This window comes from Scleropages formosus, chromosome 16 (genome assembly GCF_900964775.1).
Source record: "Scleropages formosus chromosome 16, fSclFor1.1, whole genome shotgun sequence".
NCBI lineage: Eukaryota > Metazoa > Chordata > Actinopteri > Osteoglossiformes > Osteoglossidae > Scleropages > Scleropages formosus.
The window spans coordinates 22,011,900-22,038,580 of NC_041821.1; the positions used below are offsets into that span (position 1 = coordinate 22,011,900).

General features: G+C 40.2%; 1 protein-coding gene across 1 annotated transcript; it reads right to left on the reverse strand.

Moving 5' to 3' along the window:
* Positions 1-17,181: 17,181 nt before the first annotated feature.
* On the reverse strand, positions 17,182-18,997 carry LOC108933619 (transcription factor LBX1-like). The gene is made up of 2 exons (XM_029259187.1): positions 18,669-18,997; positions 17,182-17,971 (listed from the first exon to the last, which is right to left on the reverse strand). Exons 1-2 carry the CDS (start codon positions 18,988-18,990, stop codon positions 17,484-17,486), a joined length of 810 nt encoding a protein of 269 aa, XP_029115020.1. The 5' UTR covers positions 18,991-18,997; the 3' UTR covers positions 17,182-17,483.
* Positions 18,998-26,681: the final 7,684 nt, after the last annotated feature.

Here is a 26,681-nt window from a genome sequence, read left to right on the forward strand (position 1 = left end):
TCTTCATGCTAGTTTCCTCCCGCAGTCTGAAGCTGTGTGTTTCAGCTGAGTCGGTGACTTTAAATCACCCTCAGTGTGTGTTTGCGTGAGTGAACGAGTAGGTAGCTGACCGTCCGGCGATGGGTTGGTGTCGCCGCCAGTATATACTGTACCCTTATCTCATCCAGGGATAGGCTCCGGACCACCAAGACCCTCCTTTTGAGAAACTGTTATTGATAACAAAATGTAACAAAAATTTTATTATGTCGATTTTTTTTTTTTTGCATTTTCCATTCAGTTTATTAGATTAAACATATTTTTGGTGTTACTGCATACTATATGTCAACATTCTTGAACTTAGCAAATTTTGGTGAATTTTGGTTCTGGGTTTCAAGCACCGAATATTCCAGCACCATTTAGGATCTGATATTTTCTACAGTGTTTTGGTACTTTCTAAAATCTTCCAATGGCTGTAAAGTACCAAAGCGAAACCGACACTCCCGGAAAACTAGTGATATTTTTGTAATCTCTGAACTTTAATCGCGATCGGTGCCAAAATCGACATAACTAAGAACTTTGAAAAAATGTTGCGCTGTGTAATCAGTGAATCATAAAAGAATGAAACACTAACATGGTCTCATAATTCTCTGGCTGTCAGATTTGTAGTAATGTGTATCAAAACTACGCTCAAAGTATATTAAATATGAAAACATGTTCAATAGATTTCTTGTGAAGTTGTTCTGAAGCTTTTCCAAGGGTGTCATTAAAATATGTATTTAGAGAACCTGGGAAACAATAAGGTGTGAACATTGTTTAAAATGGAAATGCACACACACCGTGGCAAGCCGGAGCCTAACCCACCAACACAGGGCACAAGGCTGGAGGGGGAGGGGACACACCCAGGACGGGACGCCAGTCCATTGCAAGGCACCCCAAGCAGGACTTGAACCCCACACCTACCAGAGAGCACGCATGGGCCAAACCCGCTGCACCACTGTGCCCCCCAAGCTAGAAATGAGGCAGTTTAATTAAGTTTCTGCTGTTTTTTTGTTCTACCGTTACCCTTATGAATCCTCTGCTGTGACAGCACTCTGATGGGGTCAGATTGTCCCGCTCAACAGATCCTTCCCTCCCAGGGAAATGCATTCACAAGCCAATTGTCGATGTGACAAACAGGCGCTTCGTACCTCCCGTGCGACAGATCCCTTTTTATTGGCTTGAGATGAACGCTTCTTTAGTAGGATGTGGTAGCGCGAGTGGATTTGGAAGAAATTAAAAGGGAATTGCGAGGAGCAGTGCTGTCCACGCAGGACAGCCGCCTGTCTGGCGGACGAGCAGGAAGATTGATGGCTGGGGCCTTCCGCACCTAATTCGTAATTTCATCAGCCAAATTAAACCCTTGGCTGTGTTTGGACTGCTTGAGGTCTGCCTCTTCAACGTCAATTCCGACGCCTCAATTTGAGCGCTCAATTCATTGCCGATCGCGCGCGCGCCTTGTCTTTCAAACCGTCTCGTTCGTGGAAGACGCGCAGGGGTCACTCGAGGGCTCAACCATTCATCCAAGCCTCGGGGCGTCGAGCGTCGTGCGACGATGCGACAGCCAGCGCTAAAAGGACGTTAAGTGAGACGCATTAATACATTAAAGGCTTAATGAAGTTCAGGCAAACGTGAAGGGGGGGGCGTGGCCTACGTTATTGGTTTACAACGGATTAATGGGCATAATCATTAAAGTGATGGAGATAGATTATTCTTTTCAAGCTGGCTTCCTGTCACCTACCCCGACTGAAGAAGCGAGTGTGCTGGCAGCCACCATTAATTGACCAAAATGAAGGGTCTGAGCTCTATCCAGCCAGAGATGAATGAACGTATCAGAAGAAGAGGCCTCATAAAGGTAAGGCACAAGAAGGAAGCAGTGGCAGAGCGTTGAGAAAATTAATGTCATCATGGATGTATGGTTTTCCTACATTTAATTCCACTGTATTAAAACAGGAACGTGAGGACAAAAATGATTAATAATGCAAATGCAATATTGAGAGTAGGAAGCATGCCATGCACACGTTTGCAGAACAAGTGACGCGTAAATTTATTATTGTGTCTTTATTTCCGATGCAAGAACGATCGTACTAGAAAACACAATAGCGTTCCACTCGGTCTAATTTGAGCAGTTTTCTTACCTTTACCTTAGGAGATGTTCACATGTCACTTCTTTTCAATTAACTTTTGAATATGGAATTATACATTTAATGTATATTTCATCTCAACCTTTAACACATTTTTCATTTTTATTGTCAGATTTTTTTTTTTATTGTGAAAATTTTTCACATTTGTATATTGATCAGGTTGTTTCAAGGTTTATTCCTTTTGCCCGTTTCATGAATTTGTGGTGTTTCTCCATGACAGCCGCCACATTTCAGTAGTTGTTTTCCAAACGGAAAAATGCAGAATTTGTTCTAGTTTTTAAATATATTTTGCTTCTGCTAGAACACATTGATTATTTGAATTTTTTGAGTTCTTTCATTTAAAAGCTTTTGATATCGATGCAGTCATCCAAGTGGCATCTATATATAAAGTGGGCTAAATCTGTGATCCAAAGTTATATTGTAAGTAATAATACAGGGAGAGAACCAATACACACTGTCAGTGGAGACAGTCCTATCTGAGGGTCTCGAACCCATGCTAGGCTAGCGGTCCTAAAGCAGCACCTTGAACTGGTTCCACGCTGGGGAAGAGCACTCCTTGTCACCCAAGCTGCGACTCATAGTGTAGAAACAGGAAAGAAATAAACACACGGACTCACACGCACACCTATACCCTGTGTTGTAACATTCGTGAACCTGCGCGGTAAATACACGCAAGCAGTGTAAAGCCCTGCGGAGTCGTGCTGCTGACCCCTCAGGTGTGTGATGAACAGGTGTGATGGTGTAGACCTTGAACCTCCCTGAAAGCAGCGTTGATCTTACCATGAAGATACTCCTTAAGTACACAGTGATCAGCGTGAGTACAGTACAGCCCAGGTGTGAGGGCGACTGTGTTCGCCCTAATTTGGGAAGAGGGACACAGTTTGGGAGCTAATGACTGGCGGCACATGTGAGAGCGCAATAAGAGCAGCAATCAGAGCCCCGAAGTGCAGGGAACCGCCTACTGGGAGCTTTAATTGTTATTTCCCTACCTCTCGCCCCGCTGGAAGACGGATCTCACCGTCGGGCCCTGAGACAGATGAAGACAAAGCACAGGTACGCCTGAGCACGCACTCTCCACCGGCCCAGCGGTCAGGAGCGGGAGCTGAATGCCGACTTGTGGGCCGAAAGCAGACTTATTCAGATGTCGGGGGCGCGGCCTGTTAAAGGGCTTTCAGCCTGTGGCGAACTCGTGTTGGATAAAGGGCTTCAGTGCGGAACGGGGATGAACGCGGCACATTCCGCTTCCCCAAACTGAATTCAAGACATCAGGAAACACAAGCTGTTACTTCTGAGAAGCTTTAGCTTAAGATGGAACTGAAACTGCGAGAGAGAAAGAGTACAGATAGAGAGTTTCAACGTGAAGGTAACAAGTTTGCCGCCTTAATCTTTGCCATCGGTTTCAGTTCCAGAAGGGGTTCTTTGAGAAACTTGACATACTTCAGTAAAACATAATAATATAAATGGTGAATCCCGTAAGTCACTTGCCTGTGTGGAGTTTGCATGTTCTCCCCGTGTCTGTGTGGGTTTCCTCTGGGTGCTCTGGTTTCCTCCCACAGTCCAAAGACATGCTGTTCACGTTCCCCCATAGTGTGTGAGTGAGTGACAGAGAGAGTGTGTGTGTTCCACTGATGTGCGGATGAGTGACCCAGTGTAAGTAGTGTATCTAGCAGTGTAAATCACCGCGGTGAATAAAGTGTGTGGGCTCATAACACTACATAATGTTCACGGGGAGTTGCTTTGGAGAAAAGCATCTGCTAAATAAGTAAATGTAAATGTAATAAATGCATCCAACCTCACATGCAATGCAGCGAGGAGTCCCGTGTGTGAAATATCATAAAAAGAACTTACTTATAGCTTGGTTGTGAAGGCACCAATTTCCCTTCGTTCAAAAGTTCTCAATTACCACACATTTATGTTACCCGCATCTGGAGGACTTCACTGGACAGACGTGCTCACCGCTCTGGGTGTGTGAACTGCCCAGTGCGGCCTGGTCCTGTGCTGGCAAACCCGGAGGCGCAGGCGTCCACCTGCGTACGAGGAACTGTCGGCACCACTCTCATCTCTGGCCGCTGCCGCCCAGTTCCTCATGGGGCCCCCCAGTGAACGCAGGCTTTTCCAGGGAAGACAAGAAGACCTTGCCCCTGGACAAGAGCAGGTCGAACCAAGGTGACAGCAGCGTGTTAAAGGTCACATGTCTCATTGCGGCTGGACACCATCACTCTGAGTGAATCACTGCACGCACGCACACACACAATAGCCTTCTTGTAACGCCGGATGTCTTGTACGTGTCAACACGTCTCACTTCAGGCTCATGGTTGACATGTTCCAAATCCCAGGGACCTCTCAGTGAAGGTCTGAGATTGTTCCACCTGCACTCCGCTCAGGCTGATTTCACTTCATACAGTTATTGAGATGATAGTCTTTGGCAAGTAGTTATTAAATGCTGAAATTTGGACTGAAATACGCACCTGTGATATTACTGGATGCCAATGTTCTGCACTGAAATTGGACTTATAGTCTATAGCACAGCGATGTTTATTTAATGGGCTACTCCTTTTATAAGATGGTCAGAAGGTTGGACTCAGTGAAGGAGCTACATTAGTGTCACGACTTTCAGAGAAGTGTAGGAGACTCAACTTTCTACTTAACCCTATGTAACAGCTAGAAAAATCTAAGAAACTGAAATTCACCCTAAAGTACAGTACTGTGCAAAAGTCTTAGGCACTTAGATGTTTCACAAAAATATATTTTTTAGATGGTTATTTAATGTCTTCTGCACTAGTGTCAATGGGAAAGAACATATTTTAGATTTCCAAGCATTCCTTTTGCAAAAAGTTACAGTATTACAGTAAGGGTTTTGTATGGTGTTAAACAAAGTATACACACACACACACACACACACGCTGTCTGAGACCGCCTGTCCTGAGCGGGGTCACTGTGAACTGGAGCTTAGCCCAGCAACACAGGGCGCAGGGCTGAAGGCGGAAGGGACACAACCAGGACGGGACGCCAGTCCATTGCAAGGCACCCCAAGTAGGACTCGAACCCCAGACCCACCAGAAAGTGGAACCCAGCCAAACCCACCGTGACCTCGCTCGGGACAAGCGGATGTTGACGATGGATGGTTACTAAGCTCTGTAGGAAGTTTATTATTTAAGAGCATTATTTTTGGAAGCATTCTCACTTTACAGCTTTTTTCCCCCAAGTGCTAAAACTTTTGCACAGTTCTGTACGCATACTGCGACTTTTTATTTCCCAAAATATAATTTTTTACACTATTTGGACTTTTATGAAAATTTTCCTCGGCTAGTGTAATGGTTAGAACTGCTGCTTCTGGACTTGAACGACCAAAGTTTGAATCCCATTTCCTGCTTTTGTACCTTTGGTAATGCCACTTACCCTGAATTCATACAGTAAGAACACCCAGCTGAATAAATGAGTAAATCATTGTAAGTAGATTAAGACTCTTGGATGTTTAGGAGATGTTCAGGAGGAGGCATCAGATAAACAAATTAATTTAATGTAAAGGCTAAAATCTGTAACGGCGATTTTCATGAAAATGATTTTACATGTGCCGGTGTGCTTTGTTGTGGTAAAACCTTTGTCACAAAGGGGAAACCATGCTGGGTTGGACAAGATTAGCATAATTAATCACAATGTGCGGTGGTGTCCCCGTGCCCCTGTATCGTGTCAGAAATCATGGATGTCACACTGTTACGTCCCATAGAGCTCCTTCTGCCCCAAAGATGTTCCCAGTTTCAATCTGCAGGTTTATACTGTTTGGGCATTTCCAGTCTGTGACCAAAATCCAATTCTTCCAGGTTTTTACACAATTTCTTATTAAACTACCATTTAAGAGCTGAGGTAAGATCAGCTGTAATAAAGAGATAGGAAGGAGGTCTAAGGAAAGAGTTTAATCCCAACCCATTAAAAATTTACTGTGTAATTAGGACAAGATGGTACTTTTTATCTTAGTTACACAGCCTTGCAACATTTTTTCTTTGTAAGCTTATTTCTGGGAGGGTAATTGTTGCTATAAGTGTTCACTCTCCTGATTAAGAAATTTACAAGGTTTGTTTTATGTTTTCTTTAAATGGTGCACAGGCTCTGGGCAAATTATGATTAATTTTATATTGACCTAAAATTCATTACATTTTTGAATATACACTTAGTTTATTTTTTCTTATTCCTTATTCGCCTTCCGATTCCCTTCTAGTTTGTTTGTTCCTTGGTTTTAAATGTACAATAATTTTCTCAAGCCTTGGAGAACTCATGGAACTGGTATTCCTTCGTGTTCCACTCTTCACAAAGGATTCAATTCCAACTGTTATTAAGATTTATTAAGGTTTTTAGAAAGCTAGAATTTTAATAGCTAAATCCCAAATTTATTTTAACATGGATGTCATGATATGTCATGTATTGCATAACCATAATTTACCTCTTAACCTCTAGAAACAGCTGTGATGTTAAGTCCACTTGGATGTACTTCTGAAAGTTCACCACAAGATGGCAGTGGCACCACATCAAGAGGTCTCGATGATTTTTAGGAGCCAAACCTATAAGTGTATCATAACTTTTGTATTGGAACACAGCGGGTACTGTGCATGATTTTTCTGAATCACGATTTGAGTAAAGACGTAGAAATGGATGAATTACTGTATATTGAAAACAATAAACCTTTTTAGCTGTAGTGTAATTGTGTCGTCATGAAACCTGTTGTTACAAAGATCTGCCACTAGATGGCGGTGCTCGACACACTACGAGTTCATCACACAGTTCACACTGTAATCTTCATTTTTACTTGTTCCTCCTGCTTTCCTCAGTTTTTACCTTTTCCACACTGTACGAGTAGGCACTTTCTGTTCCCACGAATATGAGCATCGAGAAAATTCACTGCATCCTCTCATGCTCTGACTGGCTCTCATTTTCAGCCGCTTTTTCCATTTGTTCGTTTTCATGGTGAAGCTGTTTTATGTCACATTATCAGTACTCATTAAGAGTTTATTGCATTTTGCAGAAGAAGTAAAGCAGGTAAAAATGAATCATCACAAAAACATGATGGTGGGAAAACACAATATCCATGGTTATGGGCAACATTTCATTCATCTCCATAAAGGGCTGAGATACTTTCACATGATTTAAAGCATCTGTGCCAAATTAACGAGTTTTCAGAGATTTCATTTCACTCCTGCTTTCCAACACCGGACTCATTTTTTTTTTTGTCCCAGGCGGCAGAACTGAACTAAGTGAAAATATTGAAGAAGATGCATGCCTAAGATGAACAAACTTACATTTATGTGTTAATTCAATCAATGTACAGCAGTTAGTGAAAAAGGGTCTGAAAGGCCTTTTCACCCGAAGCACAAACTAGACTTTCCTGTCACATTAGCCTTCCATTTTTCTCCATTTTCACCCATTCTGCTCCTTCTTTTATGCCCGTCTTTGTTCTTCCTGGGACGACAGCCCTCGTTCTGTTCCAGGAGCTTGTAGACTTGATTGTCCACCCATATGTGAGTCAGACATCAGCCACTGTCTCTTCTGCCAGCCAATCAAGTAATTACGCCTCGAGGACAGTGGCCCCCATCAGTTCCCAATTTAAATCTCTGTCAGTGGCAAAGTAACACGCTGGGGCATCTGAGGGGCCAAATCCAAGACCCCTCTCTTCACTGCTTGGCCAGCAAAAGCTTAAAAAAGTGCTTCTTTGGAGCTGCGACTGGTATATTTGGTTTAACCTGAATTAAGTCTGTGTGCCAAAGCTATTTCATATACGTTTAACATTTACATTTATTTATTTATCAGTCGTTTTTCTCCAAAGAGACTTCCAATGAACTCTATGTAGTGTTATCAGCCCACACACCTTATTCAACCAAGGTGACTTACACTGCTAGATACACTACTTACAATGGGTCACTCATCAATGGAACACACTTTCTCTGTCACTCACACACTCTGTGAGTGACTTAGAGTCACCAATCCATCTAAACAGCATGTCTTTGGACTGTGGGAGGAAACCAGAGCACCAGCTGGAAACACACTCTGATGCAGGGAGAACAGGGATCGAACCCATGTCTGCTTGCACCACCCAGGTGCTGTGAGACAATAACAGCACTCGCTGTGGCACTGGTGTGCTGGGGACAGCTGGTAGTGTAGTTGTTCGAGCTAATGCCTTGGGATCCAAATGTTGCAGGTTTGATACCCACTCTTGAGCAGGCTACTTGTCTTAAAAATTATATCCCCAACAAAAAATAGTTGTTACATCTACAGTGTACTGTGAATACCGAATGACCTAGCTGTAATGGAGTGGCAGCCCCTCCTGGGTGGACCCTTCCTCACACCCTCTGTTTATGGATAGGCTCCAGACCACTGCGACCCTGCACGGGATAATCGGTTATTGTTAGTGGATGGGTGACTGGAGTATAACCTAGTATTCCTTTGACAAAGACACATTTTATTGTGCTACACAGTTTCAGTGGCTGGTAAGTATTTGCATTTTCCGTTAGTTGCATGTGAAAAAAGGAGGAGCAGATCTTTGCTTAATTTGGATAGTTATACATTAAAAAGCACAAAGGGAAAACATGCATTTTCTTCCTGTAGAAATGAACAACTTTTAAGTGTAAACAATTTAGCTGCTTTCATTTGGTTAGCATCATTTTGACAGACCAAATCTGAAAATACAAAATATATAGATGCACAGAAATGTGTTTTGTCACTAACACACAGCTTTTAAACATTTATTTTGCTGTACAGCTGTATAAATCATCTACTGAATCCTTAAAACCTGCAAATGATGTGTAAAGCATGTAAAACTTATTATTGAAGTTATCAGCGATCCACCTTGTCATTAGATCATATTCAACTTGTTCGCAGCAAAGAATGCTTTGGTCTCAGATGTGAAGATTTTTGCAGCAACCATAGGATTACTGTTGGAAACAACTGCTGGAAACATGTCTTTATTAAATTCTAAGCATCAGCTACCCTTCATAATTGTATCCATGTATAGTTATGAATTGAAATGACTGTTGTGTGATTGTGTTGAACCATCGTCATATAGCGCCTTTAAAATATAAAAAGAAATTATATCATAGCCACTCCATTATACCTCTGAAAGCCTACTAGCATACAGTCCAGAAAAAATTTGGATGATCCGTACTATAGGAAGATTAAATTGTGACACTCAGAACATTTTCCCTTGATTAACTGTAGAATAATGTGTTCATAAGATGGCAATGGTTCTGCACTCCTCTTCTCATTCTGATAACTAAGGCAATGTGAAGATCAGCGTGGAATTGAAAAGAGTCATAAAGCGTTCCTCCTTTTTCCGATCACCTAATTTTAGGTGCAAAATTTCAGTTGTTTGAACACTTACATTAATTCATGCAGTTGACACTTTTCTACAAAGCAACTTACAGTGTTGAGCTACTTATAATTATTTACCCATTTATACAGCTGGGTAACTTTACTGCAGCAATTTAGGGCAAATGCCTTGCTTAATGATACTACAGCTGGAAGTAGGATTTAAACCTGTGACCTTCAGGTCCAAAAGCAGCTGCTCTAACCATTGCATCAGTTATTCCTGCTTTTGGACACATGATCATGTAGGTTACTTAAGGTCGGCAGTGAAACTAGTAAATCTGAAGAAGAGCTGTATTGACTAAAGAAGGGAAATACCTTGAAAGTGGTTTTTAGAAAAATTGAAGTCTGAAAATAGCCACTTCTGTCTGGTTTATTTATTTGGTTGTAGATTTCTTAAAATAAATAAATAAATAAATAAATAAACAAACAGTTTGACAGATTTATGCTACGTTTTGATGATTGTTAGTGGTATCTTTTGGTACATTTCTATACTTACATTTTTTAAAAATGTTAATCTGTGACTTATGACACTTTTGTACTTCTGCAAAATTACACATCCAGACTAAAGGGTCTGTTAGTGCTGTTTAGCAGAAATGTTGCAGTTTTATTCTATAACTGAATGTACGTTGCTCAAAAAATACTTTTATACTGTACTAACAAGCAAGGTAGTTAGAAGTAACTTCCAACATTCACATTATAAGAAAAATGCCTAATAACCTGCTTCCTTTTATGGTTAAAAATAAATAATATGCATAATAGGGCTAAAAACTAAAGAAAAAAATTAAAACACCCATTTCAGGTATCTTTAGCTAGTAATACCATAGATATAATATACAGGATTCAAATATTGTTGATAAAATTATACAAAACGTAGGTATGATATTTGACATTGCAGAGACTACTCAAGTAACCTCATGGCAGCAGCAGATGTACTTGTTTAGCAAAGATGGTTTTATTTCATTTTTGACTCGCTTTTACTAATTATTGCACATGACAAAGGGGGGTGTGGTGGCACAGCAGGCTTGGCGGGATCCCGCTCTCTGGTGAGTCTGGGGTTCGAATCCTGCTTAAGGTTCCTTGTGATGGACTGGCGTCCTGTCCTGGGTGTGTCCCCTCCCCCTCCAGCCTTGCGCCCTGTGTTGCCGGGTTAGGCTCCGTTTCCCTGCAACCCCACTCAGGACAAGTGGTGTGTGTGTGTGTGTGTGTGTGTGTGTGTGTGTGTATACAACCCTCTGTTACCTAGCTAGCTGAAAAGTAGCACAGTATCCAGGCGATGGTAATAGCTTCACTAAATTAAAGATACGCACAGAGCTTACTGATGGGCTGCATAGCAGCGCAGGTCGTACAACTGTTGCCGCACAGCGACTGGACTATGCCATGGGACACGGGTTCAAGTATGGCTCAGTCTGTGCGGAGCTTGCAAATTCTCACTGTGTTCAGATGGGTTTCCATCCACAGCTGAGAGATATGTTTTCGGTAGATTTTGAACTGTTGAAAAGGCCTTAGTGTGTGTTACATTGCTTTGATGTATAGATTGGTGATTGATTGTTGTGAGTTTATTGCAGTGCATCTAGCACTGTAAGCTGCCAGCTACATACTAGATAATAATCATTTCATGCTCACGTCACTCAGTTTTTCTAACCTCAGAGTCATGATGGTCCAGAGCCTAGCCTGGAAACACTGGGCGAAAGGTTGGGGGAGTACACCCTTTACAGGGCACACTCACCCGTTACCAGCAATTTAGCCTTGAACTCGAACCATGTGTCTCTGAGATGTGGGAGGAAACCCATGAAGAACAAAGAAACAAAGAAACAAACAAACTCCACACAGAGTCTGATTCAAACCTATGTCTGAAGAGCAGGCACCGTGAGGCAACGCACTACTTGATGCGTCACCACGCCACTCTCATTTTACGTTGCTTTGGAAAAAAGTGTCTGCTATATGGAAAAAAAATGCTAATTTATGGATTCGGGTGGAAGGTGAAGAACTTTTACATAAAACAAAATAGACCACACTGACTGGGGCACAAGCTGGTACCACAGGTGTACTATAGTAATATTTTAACATGAGAATAATCTAACAGAATAATGTAAGTATAGACGTTGAGACAAACAATAAAAGGCAAAGGCCATAGAGTTTATTATACTGTGTCAACATTCTAAGGACATAAAGCAGCTGACAGTTTGCTGTTTCTGGGATAAAAAAGGTGAAATATTATTTATTATATAATATTAGTTAAAAAGACTCAGAGAAGTAATAGTTAATCTTATTAAAAGGCCACATTATGCACTTTTCAATTTACATACTACTACTGCTAATAATCATAATAATAATAATGTCTTGGCACACACCAACAACAACCAGTTATCTGGACACACACACACACACACACACACACACACACACACACACATAAATTAGCGGCGTGTTGACTTAGCCTCGAGCCCCTTTAAATCTTTGATATTTTGACAGGACACATTAAGATCTGCCTGCTCAGCAAGAGCACATCATAAAACTGGACAGGCAATTTCTGTTTTCACCAAATAGCTAGGCTAACTCGTTCTGCATCTTTGATTTTAATACACTAGACAAGCGGCTTAGCAGCAAGGGAGGGGAAAAAAATATTTTAGGTTCTGTGTATTTTTTCAAGTTATGCTTCACAATCCCCCTAAATCTATTGCTCTATGTGAATTATCAAGTGGAATTTGATTAATATGCAAATTCAAGGCAAAGAGTTCCATATAATTCTTTCAGTGGAGAGTAATTAATCAACAGTTGAAGAAAATTAATACATATATCAATTTTGTCAGGGACATGCTTAGTTCAATAGCCCGTAAAATTGAAGTTTGAAGTATTAACGGGCTCTACAGGAACGTTATGACTAAAACTTTCAAATTCATCCTATTTAGTGATCAATCAAGCTCCCCCCTTAGGTTAATCTAGTTCATTTTTCATCTCAAATCATGCACTTTAGTGACAAGCCATCTAGCACAGAGTCGATAAAAAGTTTTTTAAAATGATAACGGCTTGGTCATTTTTCCCTGGCTAAAAAAGAATTGGCAAAAATTCGTCTGGGAGTGAAAACAATGTGTATATGAAGCGAAAGAAATAAGTATGTGCTCTTAAATTGCAGTATTATGGGGTTTAGGCTGAGGTCAAACCTTTTGTGTCAGTACGTTTCGTTTGCATATTTTGGGAAGATGAAGATATTCTGCTTTTAAATTAAATCCTGCTGTCGTTTTAATTCTGCTTTTAATTGTTGAACAAATTAGAAATACATCACCATAACTGCAAAATGAGTTTGTGGCGGAAACATTTCCCTAAATGTCACAGTCGTTTCTTTTCTGTCTTTTAAATAAATTTTATGCAGCTGTATTGTTGTACTACACGCACAAAACGAGTCAGTCCTGTCACTGAAATACGGAATCTTTTATTATTCTCTTTGTGAGACTGAGTGTAATGGATGTATGAGGGAGCAAAATACGGAAAGGGTAAACAGATCCATTGAATAATTGTACCAACACGTTGATCCATCATGCGGTCATATTTATTAGTGTTGCATTTACCTGCTTAATTATTGGTCTGTAATTCCTGTTACTTCACAGTCATATATATGTGCATCGCAATAAATGAAATGTAAGAGTTTGCCGCCCTTCTCAACATTTCAGCGTCATTAGAAGGATGGCAGATGAGTGGGGCAGAAATGGAGGGAAAAAAGAGAGGGAAAGACAGAGGGAGACGGAGAGAGACGGGGGGAAGAGAGCGCGAGCCCACTTATTGTTTCAGCAGGGACTAATGCATCAAACTTCAATTTTCCGCACGATTGAATTAGTGATTTTTTTTTGTTCTCTTGAACTGAAATACACTTAAGGCTTTGGGATTAATTACCACGTTCTGGTCCCTCAGATTGTAGTATTACTTATCGTTGCCACGTTTGACAACACCTCATAAAATAAGGAACTGCAATGCACGAGCTCAGCCTCTTCCTCGCCCTTTTCTGATATAATAAACACGCTTTTGGCTCAGCAGCTGAGGGACGAAGCGATTTCGGGGCAAGAAAAGCCTGAGCGACTTCATTCCTCTGTTAATATAACGTTCTCCCGCCAAAATTAGATCGCCGCTGGGGCGTTCGTGTGTGCGCGTGCCGCCCACGCACCCACCGACGCACGCACGCACGCACGCACGCACGCAACGCACGGCACTCACCCAAGGGCGCGAGACAGGCGCAGGTAGCCTATCCAGTGAGGCGCACACCTGCACACAGCGTTACTTATTCATACATTTACCTCAATCAGAGGCAAGCGCGCGTCCTCTCCGATGGATCTCCTGGCAGCACCATAGAACATCTGCAAAAATTCGCAGAATAAACTCAGTCCCCATTCAATCTTCGAGAAGAAACTACTGTCTGTTTTGCCAGACCCTGTTGTAATGAAACAAATACAAATATCAGCATCGAAGTTTCACTCGCAGAATGTATATATTTAATACATTTTGTCTTTTACATGACTGCGCCTCCTGTACCGCAGAAACAATTTAAATAGTAGGAGTGTGGGGCAGACGAGTAGAACATAAAGATAACGAAGATTCAAAGGTAATACAATTACTTAAGACGTTCTTATACTGGCATACAGTAAAGACTGTGCATTTCTTCAGCTTCAAGGCGGACGCTAGCGGTACATCAAAGTAAGATGTTTAAACCACATTTTACGTGATCTGAATACAATGATCTGAGCAATTTCTGTGAAATCACGGAGAAGAATCGATCCTCTAATTCCTTTACGCGAGCTGGCGGATCCTACTGTACAGAAAAATGTACGAAAAGGCACCTAAACAGCAGAAAAAGGGAAAGGCGAATCTGAATGTATACATAAGAACAAATAAATAACAAATAAGTTCCCGCTATTATTATTATTATTATTATTATTATTATTATTATTATTATTGTGTTGTTGTTGTTAGAGCCTAAACTGTAATAGCAGGCACTTATTATTTATTTGCTATTTTGTATACATTCAGATCCGCCTATAATTATTATTATAAAAGGGGTAGTAATATATAGTAATATATAATTACTTTTTTTAACCTGATACAGGAGAGTGTTTTTTTTTTTTAATTAAAGATAAAAATAATTCTGTTTTATAGTTTATTTTAAATGTAATACATTGTACACAAGTAGGAAGAGCGAATGTCCAGGCTTCGTTCGGTATTAAGACCGGTGACGCAGTGAAGAGAGAGACGAGCGAGCGGACAGAATGAGAAAAGTGTAAAGAGCCGATCAGCTGTCCGCACAACAGCTACATCCATGTGGCAGGACTCACTTTCCCTTTCTTAAGAGAGCTCGTGTTAAAGGCAGCTCTTTCTTGATCACACAACTCCCTTTTCCCTCCTTTCACATACTCTTTCTCACATCATCATGTTTTCAGCTTCATTAAACTCTCTAAAGACAAAGGGGCATAAAGAGAGAGAGGAAAAAAGAAATAGAGTGTAAAAGAAAACAAACAAAAGACTCCCATTTACCAGACAGTCGCATAAATGTCACTGTTTAAACACTTTATGACTCCCCCTACTTAACATGAAAAACACTTTCACCACAAGATGCGGGGCTTTAAAAAAAAAATCTCTGGATAAAAGTCAGCCATATTATTTCAGTCCCCTAAAAAGGGAAAAGACAAGTGCTTTATGCAAAAAAAAAAAAAAAGAGTGAGTTTCATTGTAATTCATAGACTTGTTTAAAATGCCAAGCTAAAGAGCCAAAGAAAGGGGTGGACATTAATGGGCACAGATGCCCTGCAGAAGAGAGGGTCTATGTATGCATTATGGCTTTTGTAAAATGGAGTTAAACAGTTTAAAAAGAGGGTTAACTCAATCCATCAAATTGTCTGAAATTTGTGAGGAAAATACAAAAACCATATGGCCTCCAAACGTTTGCGTCCTTTTTCTGTGCGGTGGGACACACTCGTGTCAGTGTGGGGAGCTGCGGGGGTCTGTGCATGGCCCATTGTGGCCCGTCACATCGGGGAGGGCTGCTCATTTGTTCTCACTTTTCATGCTTTACGCTCAAAATCGCAGCCTCGTCCCCTCTTTTCAAAAAGGGGATTATACAGCCTTGCAGAAACTGGCCCAAAACTTTGTGTTTTTTGTAGCATCTTCGCGCTCTCTTTTTTTTTTTCCCTCCTCCTCTCGGGACCAGATTTGTGTTTCTCACATAAATTTCTTTGAGAATAGGAAAACACACGTTGCAGGGTCAAGAAGGCAGGTTACGCTTTTAGACGCGTCAAAAGAGGGGAAGAAGGGGGAAAAAAAGCAGGGGGATGCTGTGCTAGAAAAACGGCAGAAATATTTTCAGAAGAGAAAACAATTGTACACCAGTTTTTTTCTTTCTTTTTTTTTTTTTTTCTTTTTAAGCCTTTACAGGAAACCGCAATTTTTCGACGTGATTTTTTTGCGGGGTTCTTCACTTTCAGTAAATGTTCAGTCCTGAAAACATTCGCTTAAAATTTCTCTCTTCTGTCAAACTTAAGCTTGTTTGATTTAAATGTTTATAATTTCGTACCAATGAAGCTATGCAGTGCAAATATGTAGGCTGTTGTATATACAATCACAATTCACAGTGACATAAACTAGTCAGTGTAAAGAATGAAATTTTCGCGCTGGAACAAATAAAGCATTGATCGTTGTAACGAACGAAAACGTAACGAAACCGCTTCCACCTGTTAAAAAAAATAAGGGTGTTACTATAAATCAATTTGGATGTTGGGTCCTTAGTTTACGCGACGAAAACACTTAGAATAGGCACAGGCACGGGATAAATTTTGTGTGTGAGTGTGTGTGTGTGTGTGTGTGTGGGGGGGGGGGGGGGGGGGGCGTACGATTGTACTATCGTAATACACAAATCAGAGAAATACTGAGAAAAAAGCGTTTTTTTTTTATTTCCACCTTATGTACATTACGCATTATACATTGGTTTTAAATAGTGTCCTGGGTCAGAAGGCACTTACAGGCATACAAAACATAGTAAATCTATTAAAATGTAAATTATCTCAATCATGTATTCAAATAAAGGATTTTTTTTTTTAACTACTGGAAAGTAAATTAATCGACACCTGCAATAGATTTTTAAATTATTATTTTGCCGTTGTTTTGTGTGAAATGTGTACATTCGTTTATCAGTTTTCTTTAATTTCGCTCTGTTTCTGTTGCCCTTTAGAGAGTCATGCAATACTGTATAAATAAGTGGCATGTTGTGTAACTGCACATGTGCAGACCCTACATTACACACACACACACACACACACGCACACGCGCACGCACGCACGCACGCGCACACACAGACACACGTGGAGAAATGGAGCTGTGCATAAATAAAAATAAAAGAAGAGTGGGGTAGGGGGTGGGGGACAAGCAGTCAAGTTTTTAGAAAATAAAAAGAAATACATTTGATATGACAACTAAACATGCATTTCTATAACATGCAAAAAACCCGAAAAAGGTACGACGATGAATCAACATGTGAACATACATGTACATGTGTCGGTGTGTGTGCGCGCGCGGGCACGCACGCGCCTTACAATAATAATAATAATAATAATAATAATAATAATAATAATAATAAAAAAACAAATAATTTAGTTACAATCCTTTGTTTTGTCCTTGGTCTGAGGTGTGAATTTTGAAAATGCGCTGCTTATTGCTTTTTCTGAAGCCTGTCTCTCCTCGGATTAAATACGGATGAGATTTCAGTGATGTGGCTGTCAGTCAGTGTCGTTTACCGCGCGTACCGTTCATGCTTGCTGTGACTAATATTATTATTCATATTTTCGTCAACCAAAAAAGTCATTTCGTCGAGAAAAAAAAAAAAAGTCACTGTGAGTCCATAGTGTTTGCGAGACAGTGACAATAAGGACAACGACAAGCATGATGAGCGATGAGCGTCGCCATCACCATCATCAGAGGTGTTCAGGTAGTCATCACTCAGTCATCCACGTCGATCTCCACATCTTCGTCCTCTGAGCACTCTTTACTCGTTGTGTGGTCTGTGAAGGGGGACAGGGGTGACATCCTCAGTTTGTTGGACACCTCCTGATGCTCGTGGCCGGACAAGGCGGGGGACTCGGACCTGGGGTTTCCCAGGGTTCCGTTGGCGCACTTCTCCAGGTCGGCCAGTTTGGCGATCTTGTCCAGGGGTACCGAGCCGATGGCTTTGGCCGACTCCACGTCCGCCTTCATTTCCTCCAGGTCCCTCTTCAGCTTGGCCCTGCGGTTCTGGAACCAGGTGATGACCTGGGCGTTGGTGAGACCCAGCTGCTGGGCGATCTGGTCCCGGTCCGCAGGGGACAGGTATTTCTGGTACAAGAACCTCTTCTCCAGCTCGTATATCTGATGGTTCGTGAACGCTGTTCTGGACTTCCTCCTCTTTTTGGGCGTGTTTCTTTGACCGAACAGGGTCATTCCGTCGCGACCTGCAGGCATAATTAACATTAAATCCGAAATTGCTTTTAGCCGCGTTTTTATGCTGCAGTGGAAGCCAAACAGCCCCAATTATTATATTTTAGAAATAGGCTAGAGGAAAAATAAATATGGAAAAAAAAAAAAAAAAAACCCTTTTCTTTGCCTCTAGCATTTGCAACATATTTTAATAGATTTATAATTTGTATGAAATACGCACCTGCCTTCCTACGTATCCCTGTTGCTTAAATAACATGTGGTTATTTACTGCCATTTACGCTTATTTATTTATTGATGGTGGACCACTTTGGGGGGGGGGGGGGGGGGAGTAGACCTCTATGCTAATTTTTACAATTGTTTCTAATTTTCTACATATACATATATATATTTAAAATTTGAACACTCCTCACCAAAAAGTGTGCGCGAACGAAAGATCGATAACGCATGAATAGGCCTTTAGAGGACAATTAGTGCGCATTGTTTTAATATTTTGCGCTTACACATGTGCACAGATGGAAAAAAATACAAAAAAAAAAAAAAAAAACACAGGCCTATACAGTGAAAAATATGAAATTTTTCATTTGACTCCATCCTTTCTTTTTTTTTTTTTTAACCATTTTTTACTCTACCTTGAAAGTTTAGGGAGCTCTGCCTTTAACTGGCCACCCGCGGCAGTGAACGCACGAGCGCCGTGGAAGTGGGGACACTTACCTTCTGCAGCCTGGAGGACACTCACTTCGAGTCCTTTGAACGTTTTGCTGGCCAGTTCCTCGAGGGCGCAAAGTGGGGAGGTCTGCGTGAGGAGAGCGCGGTTGGAGAGCGAGAGGCCCGGCTGCGGGTGCTTCTCCGACGCGATGAGGTGCGCTGTGCCACAGATGCTGTAACTTCTCTTCACCGACGGTTTGTTGAGAATGTCCTCGATGCTGAACGGCGTGAGGGGTTTGTTCGAGTTGGCCGGCGGTGGAAGGTGGTCCAGGGGGCTCCTCCGTCTCTCTTCCACCGCCGAGCTCTTGGCATCTTCTTTGGATGTCATTCTTTTTTCCCTATCTCAGATGAGGACGCAGTTTGGAGAGGGGGGGGGGGGGGGATCACAAAATTGATTCTAATATATATATTAAAAAAAAAAAGATCCAAATTTGCAAGACAGAAACTGTGGATGAGTTAGAAAAAAAAAATCAGAGCACAGCTACCAAATCATGCATCTTGTTTGTTCTTGACACTGGAAAAAAAATACTGTATATATATATATATATATATATATTTTTATTTTTTATTTTTTTTTTCCAAAATGTTTCAACTCTGTATTTCCTCGCTTTCAGTCCAAGGTTTCTTTGGCAGCAGTGCTCTCCCCACGACGTGTGGCAATCCGGAGGAGAGTGGTACTTTCCCTGAAAATGGCCAAACCCAAAGAGTGGCCAGGATTGACTATCACTAACAAGTTATTGTTGATTGGGAGGTGATCAATTACCTCCAGTGGCACTTTGAGCCTCTCTCTTTCACTCTTTGACAGTGTTGCAGTCCAATGCAGCCTTTTGCAAGTAGGGAGCCCCATTAATTAGAAGGCATGGCCAGGAGTAGGAGGAGCCCGGCTGAATTATAATGCTTTATGCTCTTGTCATTTTCTTCTAAATTAGTCCTTCGGCCGCGCAACCGGGGGGCATCAGTACGAACAAGAAAAAAACACACGATGCATCTCTCTAGATATATATATATATATTTGAGAAGTTTTCAGGAGCTCGGCACGTGATGCCTGTACGGTAGTAGTTGAATTGAAACGGTAGACGCGAAGTTTTCTCCGGATGTTTCCCAGCGACTTGCAGCAGGTTAGGGGAAGTGGAAATAGATGATTTAATTTCGCTGTCGATGAGTCGGTCCTCGGTGCGGTTCGGGGGGCCGCGCTCTTGTCTTGCAGGGCGGTGAGTCAGTGGGTCCGCGGAGCGCTGCGCTCCACGCGCTCGCCCATGTTTTATAAAGGTACAGTAATGCGGAGGCAGGCAATATATCAGCAGCGCTAATACTGGTGACAGGGAGGGAGAGAGAGCGAAGGCACGGTCCCCTTCAGCTCAGCTAAATCTTCAGTGCCATAATTCAAGTGCAAAGGGCCACCTTACATCACCAGTAAGATATTTCATCTCCTATAAAATCTCCTGCTGTTCTTGTCCTTGCTTTTCTCCGTTTGTTCCGCTCTTGTGTGTTTATACTGGAGGGTGGGCCTGCTCTCCAGACGGGCTTATGCTGCAGATCTTTTGGCAAATAAACAGCCGCTCGAGCGGGGGTCTGTCGGCGGAAACTCTTCTTCGCTGTGAAACGAGACGAATTTACAACAGTGTTACATGGTACGCGTCTGTCATTGTCTTCTGACACTTTTGGATTTTTTTTTTTTTTTTTTTTTCCAGGGGGCGAAAAAAAAACCCCAGACGATCATTTAGAACGAAAATGTTGCTGCTTGTGAAAATGATCGACTCATGTCGTAGGTTTCGTCTTGTAAAAAACGAACAAGTGGTAATTTGTTAAAATTAATTAAAATAACATCGTAAATAATCTTGTTTAGACCTCGAATTGCTTCAACTGTACTTTACGTCGGCAGCTGATATTCTTTCAGTGTCTTACTGCAGTTATTTTCTATATTTTTCACTCGCTTAAGTGTCCACCAGACTTAATAATATCATGAAAGGATAAAATGTAAATCAAATATATTTTTTGACAATATTTTATAATTTCATCCTTATCGAATAATACTTTCGTTTAAACGTTTACTCATTTAAACGTTGCAATTCACCATTAATTTTCGAAGACAATTTTTGTATTATTGCTTCAAAATATAACACAAATATAACGAGGTTTTTTCTTTACGCCGATCCATTTGCGTTGTTCTTGTTAGTAATTCTGAGTAATTTCTTTACAATTTCTGCCTAACAAATCGAATTCATTGCGTAATTATTATTATATCTGTCACCGCATTGCGCCATAATTTAAGATATAGGATAATCATAATAACAGTGATAATAATAATAGTTTTTAAATGTAATGTGGAGATTTATGCGTCAGTCATGTGTTTATAATTATACTTATCGAGTTCTCTTTGGGCTGTTTGTCTTTGCTGTTACATAACGCACCGTGTAAGGGACAGTCCAAAAATAATTTAGCTTAAAGTATTATTATAATGTGGTGAATTGCAGTTGAAATTTAGTTTAATCTGATCTTCGTTGAAAAAATGAATCAATTGATCTTTGCAGCAGAAGGCACTCTTCCAATCCGAAATGACAGTAGTTTTATTAATAATACTGCTAATAATAATGGAAATAATGAATGAAGCGCATGAGGTGCGAGTGGGGCGCGACCACTAGGGGCGCCATAGAGCCCCTATCTAAGACATAAGAGCTCAAGTTAACTCTCCCTTCACATGAATGACCCTTATTGTCTTCTTTCACCAAAATAAAGAGAGAATCGAGTGATCGCCTGTGACATCATGGGGAGTAAGTCTTCCAATTACATTTCAGTGCCCCAAGACTGTAATTAAACCCAACACACAGGCCAGAATACTATAAAACTGGGAAGGAGGGAAATAAATCTATGTAAAATTAAAAATTACCGAGCCCTTGATTGCATGATGTTGAGTTATGAACATATTTGTGGGCGAGTGTACTTATTTAGCCTTCAGGTTGTTTATTCAGGCACTCCTTAAATTCCCATTACTTCCATTAAAGAGGCTGGGATTTACTGATTGTGTATCAGACATTTAACAAGGTGTCAGGGAAATGGGAGAACAACATGAAAGTTGCTCTTCAAAGGTACACATAGTACTTGACTGAAGGTAATTTCCCCTCAAATTAAAGGAAATTACATGACATTTAAGTGCAGTGCTCTTAAATGTCCTTTAATGTGCTTTTAAGTTGTACACATGCTGCACTCTAATCCTAAAATTTGAACCATAAAGTTAATACTAATACTTTACTAATACATCTATATTTGTGACCATCCTGTCCACAATGTGAACATTTGTCATATATGCGTGTAAATAGTAGTTGTTCCGGTACGTGAGCCCTGTTTCCTAGCCAGCCTTGTGATTTCTTAGATACATCTATATTTTTAATTTTAATTAAAGAGATATGTACTGTATTCTTTTGTGTAACTTGGTGATAACTCTTCATTTTCCAAAATGTTAACAGTTAATTTCAAGCTGCTGTATCAATTCATTATTAAATAAATTGAACAATTATAGTTCCAGTTATTCTATTAATGATTAAAATTGACAATTAGGGGCTTACCATGTAAACAGGGTTTTTAAAAAGTTTGAACTACTTTACATTTTGAAAATTTGGAAACATTAAACTATTCAAACTCTTGTAATATTAGTGGAATTTAAGAGTGAAATACTTCTTCCTGCTGATGTGGTGTTTCATTTCATTGTTCTTCGTTTACAGCTACTTACAGTAAAAAAAAAAAAAGTAATTGGAGGAGAGCCATATTTAATATGTTACTGTGCAACAAGGTCTGTCCTTCATAGTTAATCAGCAGTAGTTTCTCGTATTGTCAGTTTTTTTCCAAAAGATACTGAGTGGGAATTCAACAATGTATGGTGAAAGTGCACGTTTTTAACCATATGAGATTTAATTGTCGCGCTTTATTAGTACACAAACATTGCATGAATATGTACAGTTATGTCCCAGCAATAGTAAGACAATGAAAAGTAAAAGTCAAGGAGGTTGAGCTGTTACTTTGTAAAACAGGTAAAATAAATCACATTTGTACCTTGAACACACTAGCTTTAACCAAGGTTGTTTGATTAATCTGCTTAATTGGTTTAATATATTAATCTTCCCTCATTAACAGGCAATTCTTCAATAACAGTTAAAACTGTTTAGTTATGGATATACATATACATACATACATACATACATACATATGTACATATACATTTATATATGTTTACATATATACATTTAATTACAGCTAAATGTTCATGACATGATAAAGTATAATTTATTTTGAATTTGTAAACATCACAATTTTCATTTCCTTTCGCAGCCTCTACTGTAAATGTACATACTGTAAACATTAACTCATATATATACTTCAGAATATTTTCAGAAAATGTAAAACTCCACTTCCACTGAACTGTCAGAAGTATTTGTTATGTGTACGCATGCTTTGACTATATCTATTTCTGTGCCATAAGCATGCCATTACCTTTATCCAGTAAAGAAAAACGCTAAGCCCCATGTTGTTAGATTTTGAACTTGAAAGCACAGAGTAGACCATAGTGAAATGCAACACCAGTGTTGGGTTGGGTGTCTGAAGGTTCAGGTGCAATGTTTTCATGCGTATTGTATATGTACTAGGAGAGCCACGGAGACATGATTTCACGTTCGAACTTTCACGTGTTGGGGCAACGCCGTACCAACCCGGTGGCCCCCCACTTGCCAGTATGTGGACTGGAAATGCCGGGCATTCTAGCACTGTGCTAAAAGGCACTTCTGCGAGGCTGTAAAATAGAATGCACCATGGTACATTCTCTAATTACTGGCCAGCTTTAGTCCTACTTACTAACTCTGCTGTTATGCGATGGACTTAAAAAAGGTTAATCGAGACAGCTGGTAAGCTAAGTAAAAAAGTAATCTGTGCAAATACAGTAAACCGCCCTTATTCGTTGATCCTTTAGTTTCTATATCATTTTTGTTTTATTTTTAAGTGCAGAATAATATGTCTTAGTGTACATGTCAACAGTACCGATTCACTGGTCAGTGGAAAAAAATATAATTTCCAGAATTTGTGAGACTGTTTAAATTCTTTGTCACTGTGTACAATACCTGAGTCGAAAATGCTTGGCAATTCTCATATGCAGATATAGGAATTTTCTAAATATTGTAAATAAAATAATGTGTCAAAATACTTTTTTGGCTAAACATAACCTGCTATGTGTTCAGTGGTAAGATTCCTATATAGGAAATTATGCACAATGTTACAACAGTAAATGAGTTTAATTGTTGATAAGTATGCAGGTTATTTCAGTTGCAGTTATATGCAGCGTCGTGCCTGTCTAAATTACGTGTTAAATCTGTTGATCCTGAAAACATTTCAGCTCTTATGTACTCTATGTAATACATATTTTTTCTTATAATGCAGCTCTTTTGTATACAGCAGTGTTACCTGGTTAGCAGTGATTTCACACCGAAGACCTGCTACGTGCACGGTGCAGTTTTTTTATCTAATTCTATTAACCAAGAATTTTTTTTGTAAGCTTAGATATAAAACAGCCTTTAGTTGGTTTCTTTATCCTGTCTCGTCCGGTCTCTGCATATGCGGGAATGATCCTTGTCTCCCAGGGTTGCTGTTTTCTCTGAATGACTTTGCTGACTTGTACATGGCTGCAAGCCCTTGATTACTCCCTCCGTGTTAAAATTACATTCTCACGAGGAGGATGAAGGTAATAAACCACAAACTGAACTAACTTCACCACTAAAATTTGCCCCATGTGCACCAAAGGCCACACCACATGAAATCCAATGTCATTAATAAGTATGAATTTGCTGCCATCGCTCCTCGCAACTTATATTCTGTAACAACCGCCTGAAAATAGAGGGGCAGAATTTAAGGAGAGTTTAAGAATAGCTCGAAGTGCTAAAATTAAGCTATTAGTGATGATCTTTACAAACGTTCCCTCTGTCGGTCTTGGTGGACTCTGGCAGAGAACTGTAGAGGGACAGAAAATAGCCGAGGCTCTGACAGGCCAGTTGTGATTTGCGGTCATCATCTAAAGGGTAACGAATCCACTGCTGGAACACGAGAAGGGCTTCGTTACCCTGCCAAAGACCAACTGCCTCTTACTGAGTAGACTGGCCAATATCTTTACACTCAGTTTCAAGGAGCTGAGCTCTCAGGGGGAAGTCTTTTGAAAAAAAACATTTCGTACTTTGAGAGAAGTGTCAGACTGGTACTGCTAGGTGATGTGTAATACGAGGTTCCAGTTATTGCAGAGTTATAGCCGTCATTTGAAATGTAAATGCTTCAGCTCCTTTAAAAGTGTCATATGAAGACTTTTTTGTATTAGGAAAATGAGGAGGAGGTGCAGTATTGCTTATATCCTGAATGTGAAGGTGATAATTTAATCAGACACGGCGACATTCAAGTCTGGTGATCTAATTACGATACACATAGAAAAAAATAAAGTACTGTATAATTATTGCAAACATTTGTGAAAGAACTGATTTGCTGTTATATGGAAATTTTTCCAGTTTGACGATGTGGAACGGTTAGAAACTTGTGAAAGTGAAGTTTACTTTTGCATCATAATAGGACTCCATGCAGTGATAACAATATTCCCATCTGAACTTTAGAATCTCTGTAATTTGAATTATTGCATTAGCTGTAAGCGGTTATTACATTTGATGCGACTATTTTCTTGAACTAAAAAGTTAAGATATAAAAATAAAGAAAAAAAGAATGAAAGGCACAGAACTCATACTGAACATGGTATAATACCACAATTGTACTAGCAGGACAAAACCGATGTTTTCAAATTTACAAGCAGGCTGTGAACACGAAGTTGTGGTTCAGAGATATAACTGGATATATTGTATTTCAGTTATATTACAGCTTTGTGTTTAAAATATTTGTTTTGATTCTTTATTAAGTAATATTACTATGTAGTTAAAACCCTTGGTTTCATTTTGAGCCCATGTATGACTTAATAATAAATCAGTTTTTGTGCTTTCTGAAATTAAGAGTTAACAAGCTTTCAAACGCTCCATACCTGCAAACAAATTAATTCCACCGTGGTGGCAGTGTTATTGCTGGATAATAATGCGATACAGACGGCAGGAAAACTTTGCTCTTGAATAATTGAATTAGAGACGAAGGAAAAGAGCTGCGAAAAGAGCTAGCACTAAGACATTATAAATCAGTTGGAATTGCACTGAATGTCTCTGCAATCCCCTTAGTCAGATTAATCACAAATCAGCGACTAATTCTGACTGAGTTCGCGGTGTAAGGAGGGATGGGAGTGTCATTGTCATCACGTTCTGTTATGCCATATTTTCTTGAGAGTTTCAGAACCAGCCAAGTATGCTGTCGGTAACGAGCTGTAAATGTGATCAACATGTTGCAGAAGTATTTCATTTTTATATTATATTAATTTCCCGGCAAACTAATAGCAGTTACAAAAATGTCAACCTGATAATTTTGTACCACCAGCAGAATTTGCTGCACTCAAAATGGGGGGAGGAGGGGCACCTGGTAGAGTAGTGGTTAGAGGTGCTGTCTCTGGACCCATAGCTGACCAGGTTCAGATCCCACCTCTAGCTGTTTTACCCTTGAGCAAGGTAATTACCCAAAACATTGCTCCAGTAAAAATTGCCCAGCTGTACAAACAGGTAAATTGTTGTGATTTGCTTAACCTTGTAAATTGCTTTGGAGAAAAAGCGTCATGTAAATCATAACCGGCTTCATTCAAATTAAGTATAATTCTAGAAATTAATAAGATTTTTAAAAGGTCTGTTTCTACATTAAGGCTATTTGTTCTATTCCAGCTTTCATTCACACCTCGTGCTTCTTCCTGCATGGTAAAATTTATTATTTGGATGCCTTTCAGATCTGCGTTTGACCCTTGCAATCTGATAGTGAATACTGTAGGCTGGGGATGCAAAGTCTTTCACAGTTACCCGATAAACAGAGAATTGTTAATTCTGCACACTTTCTGACCTTTTTGTCTCCGGCTGGTAGGAC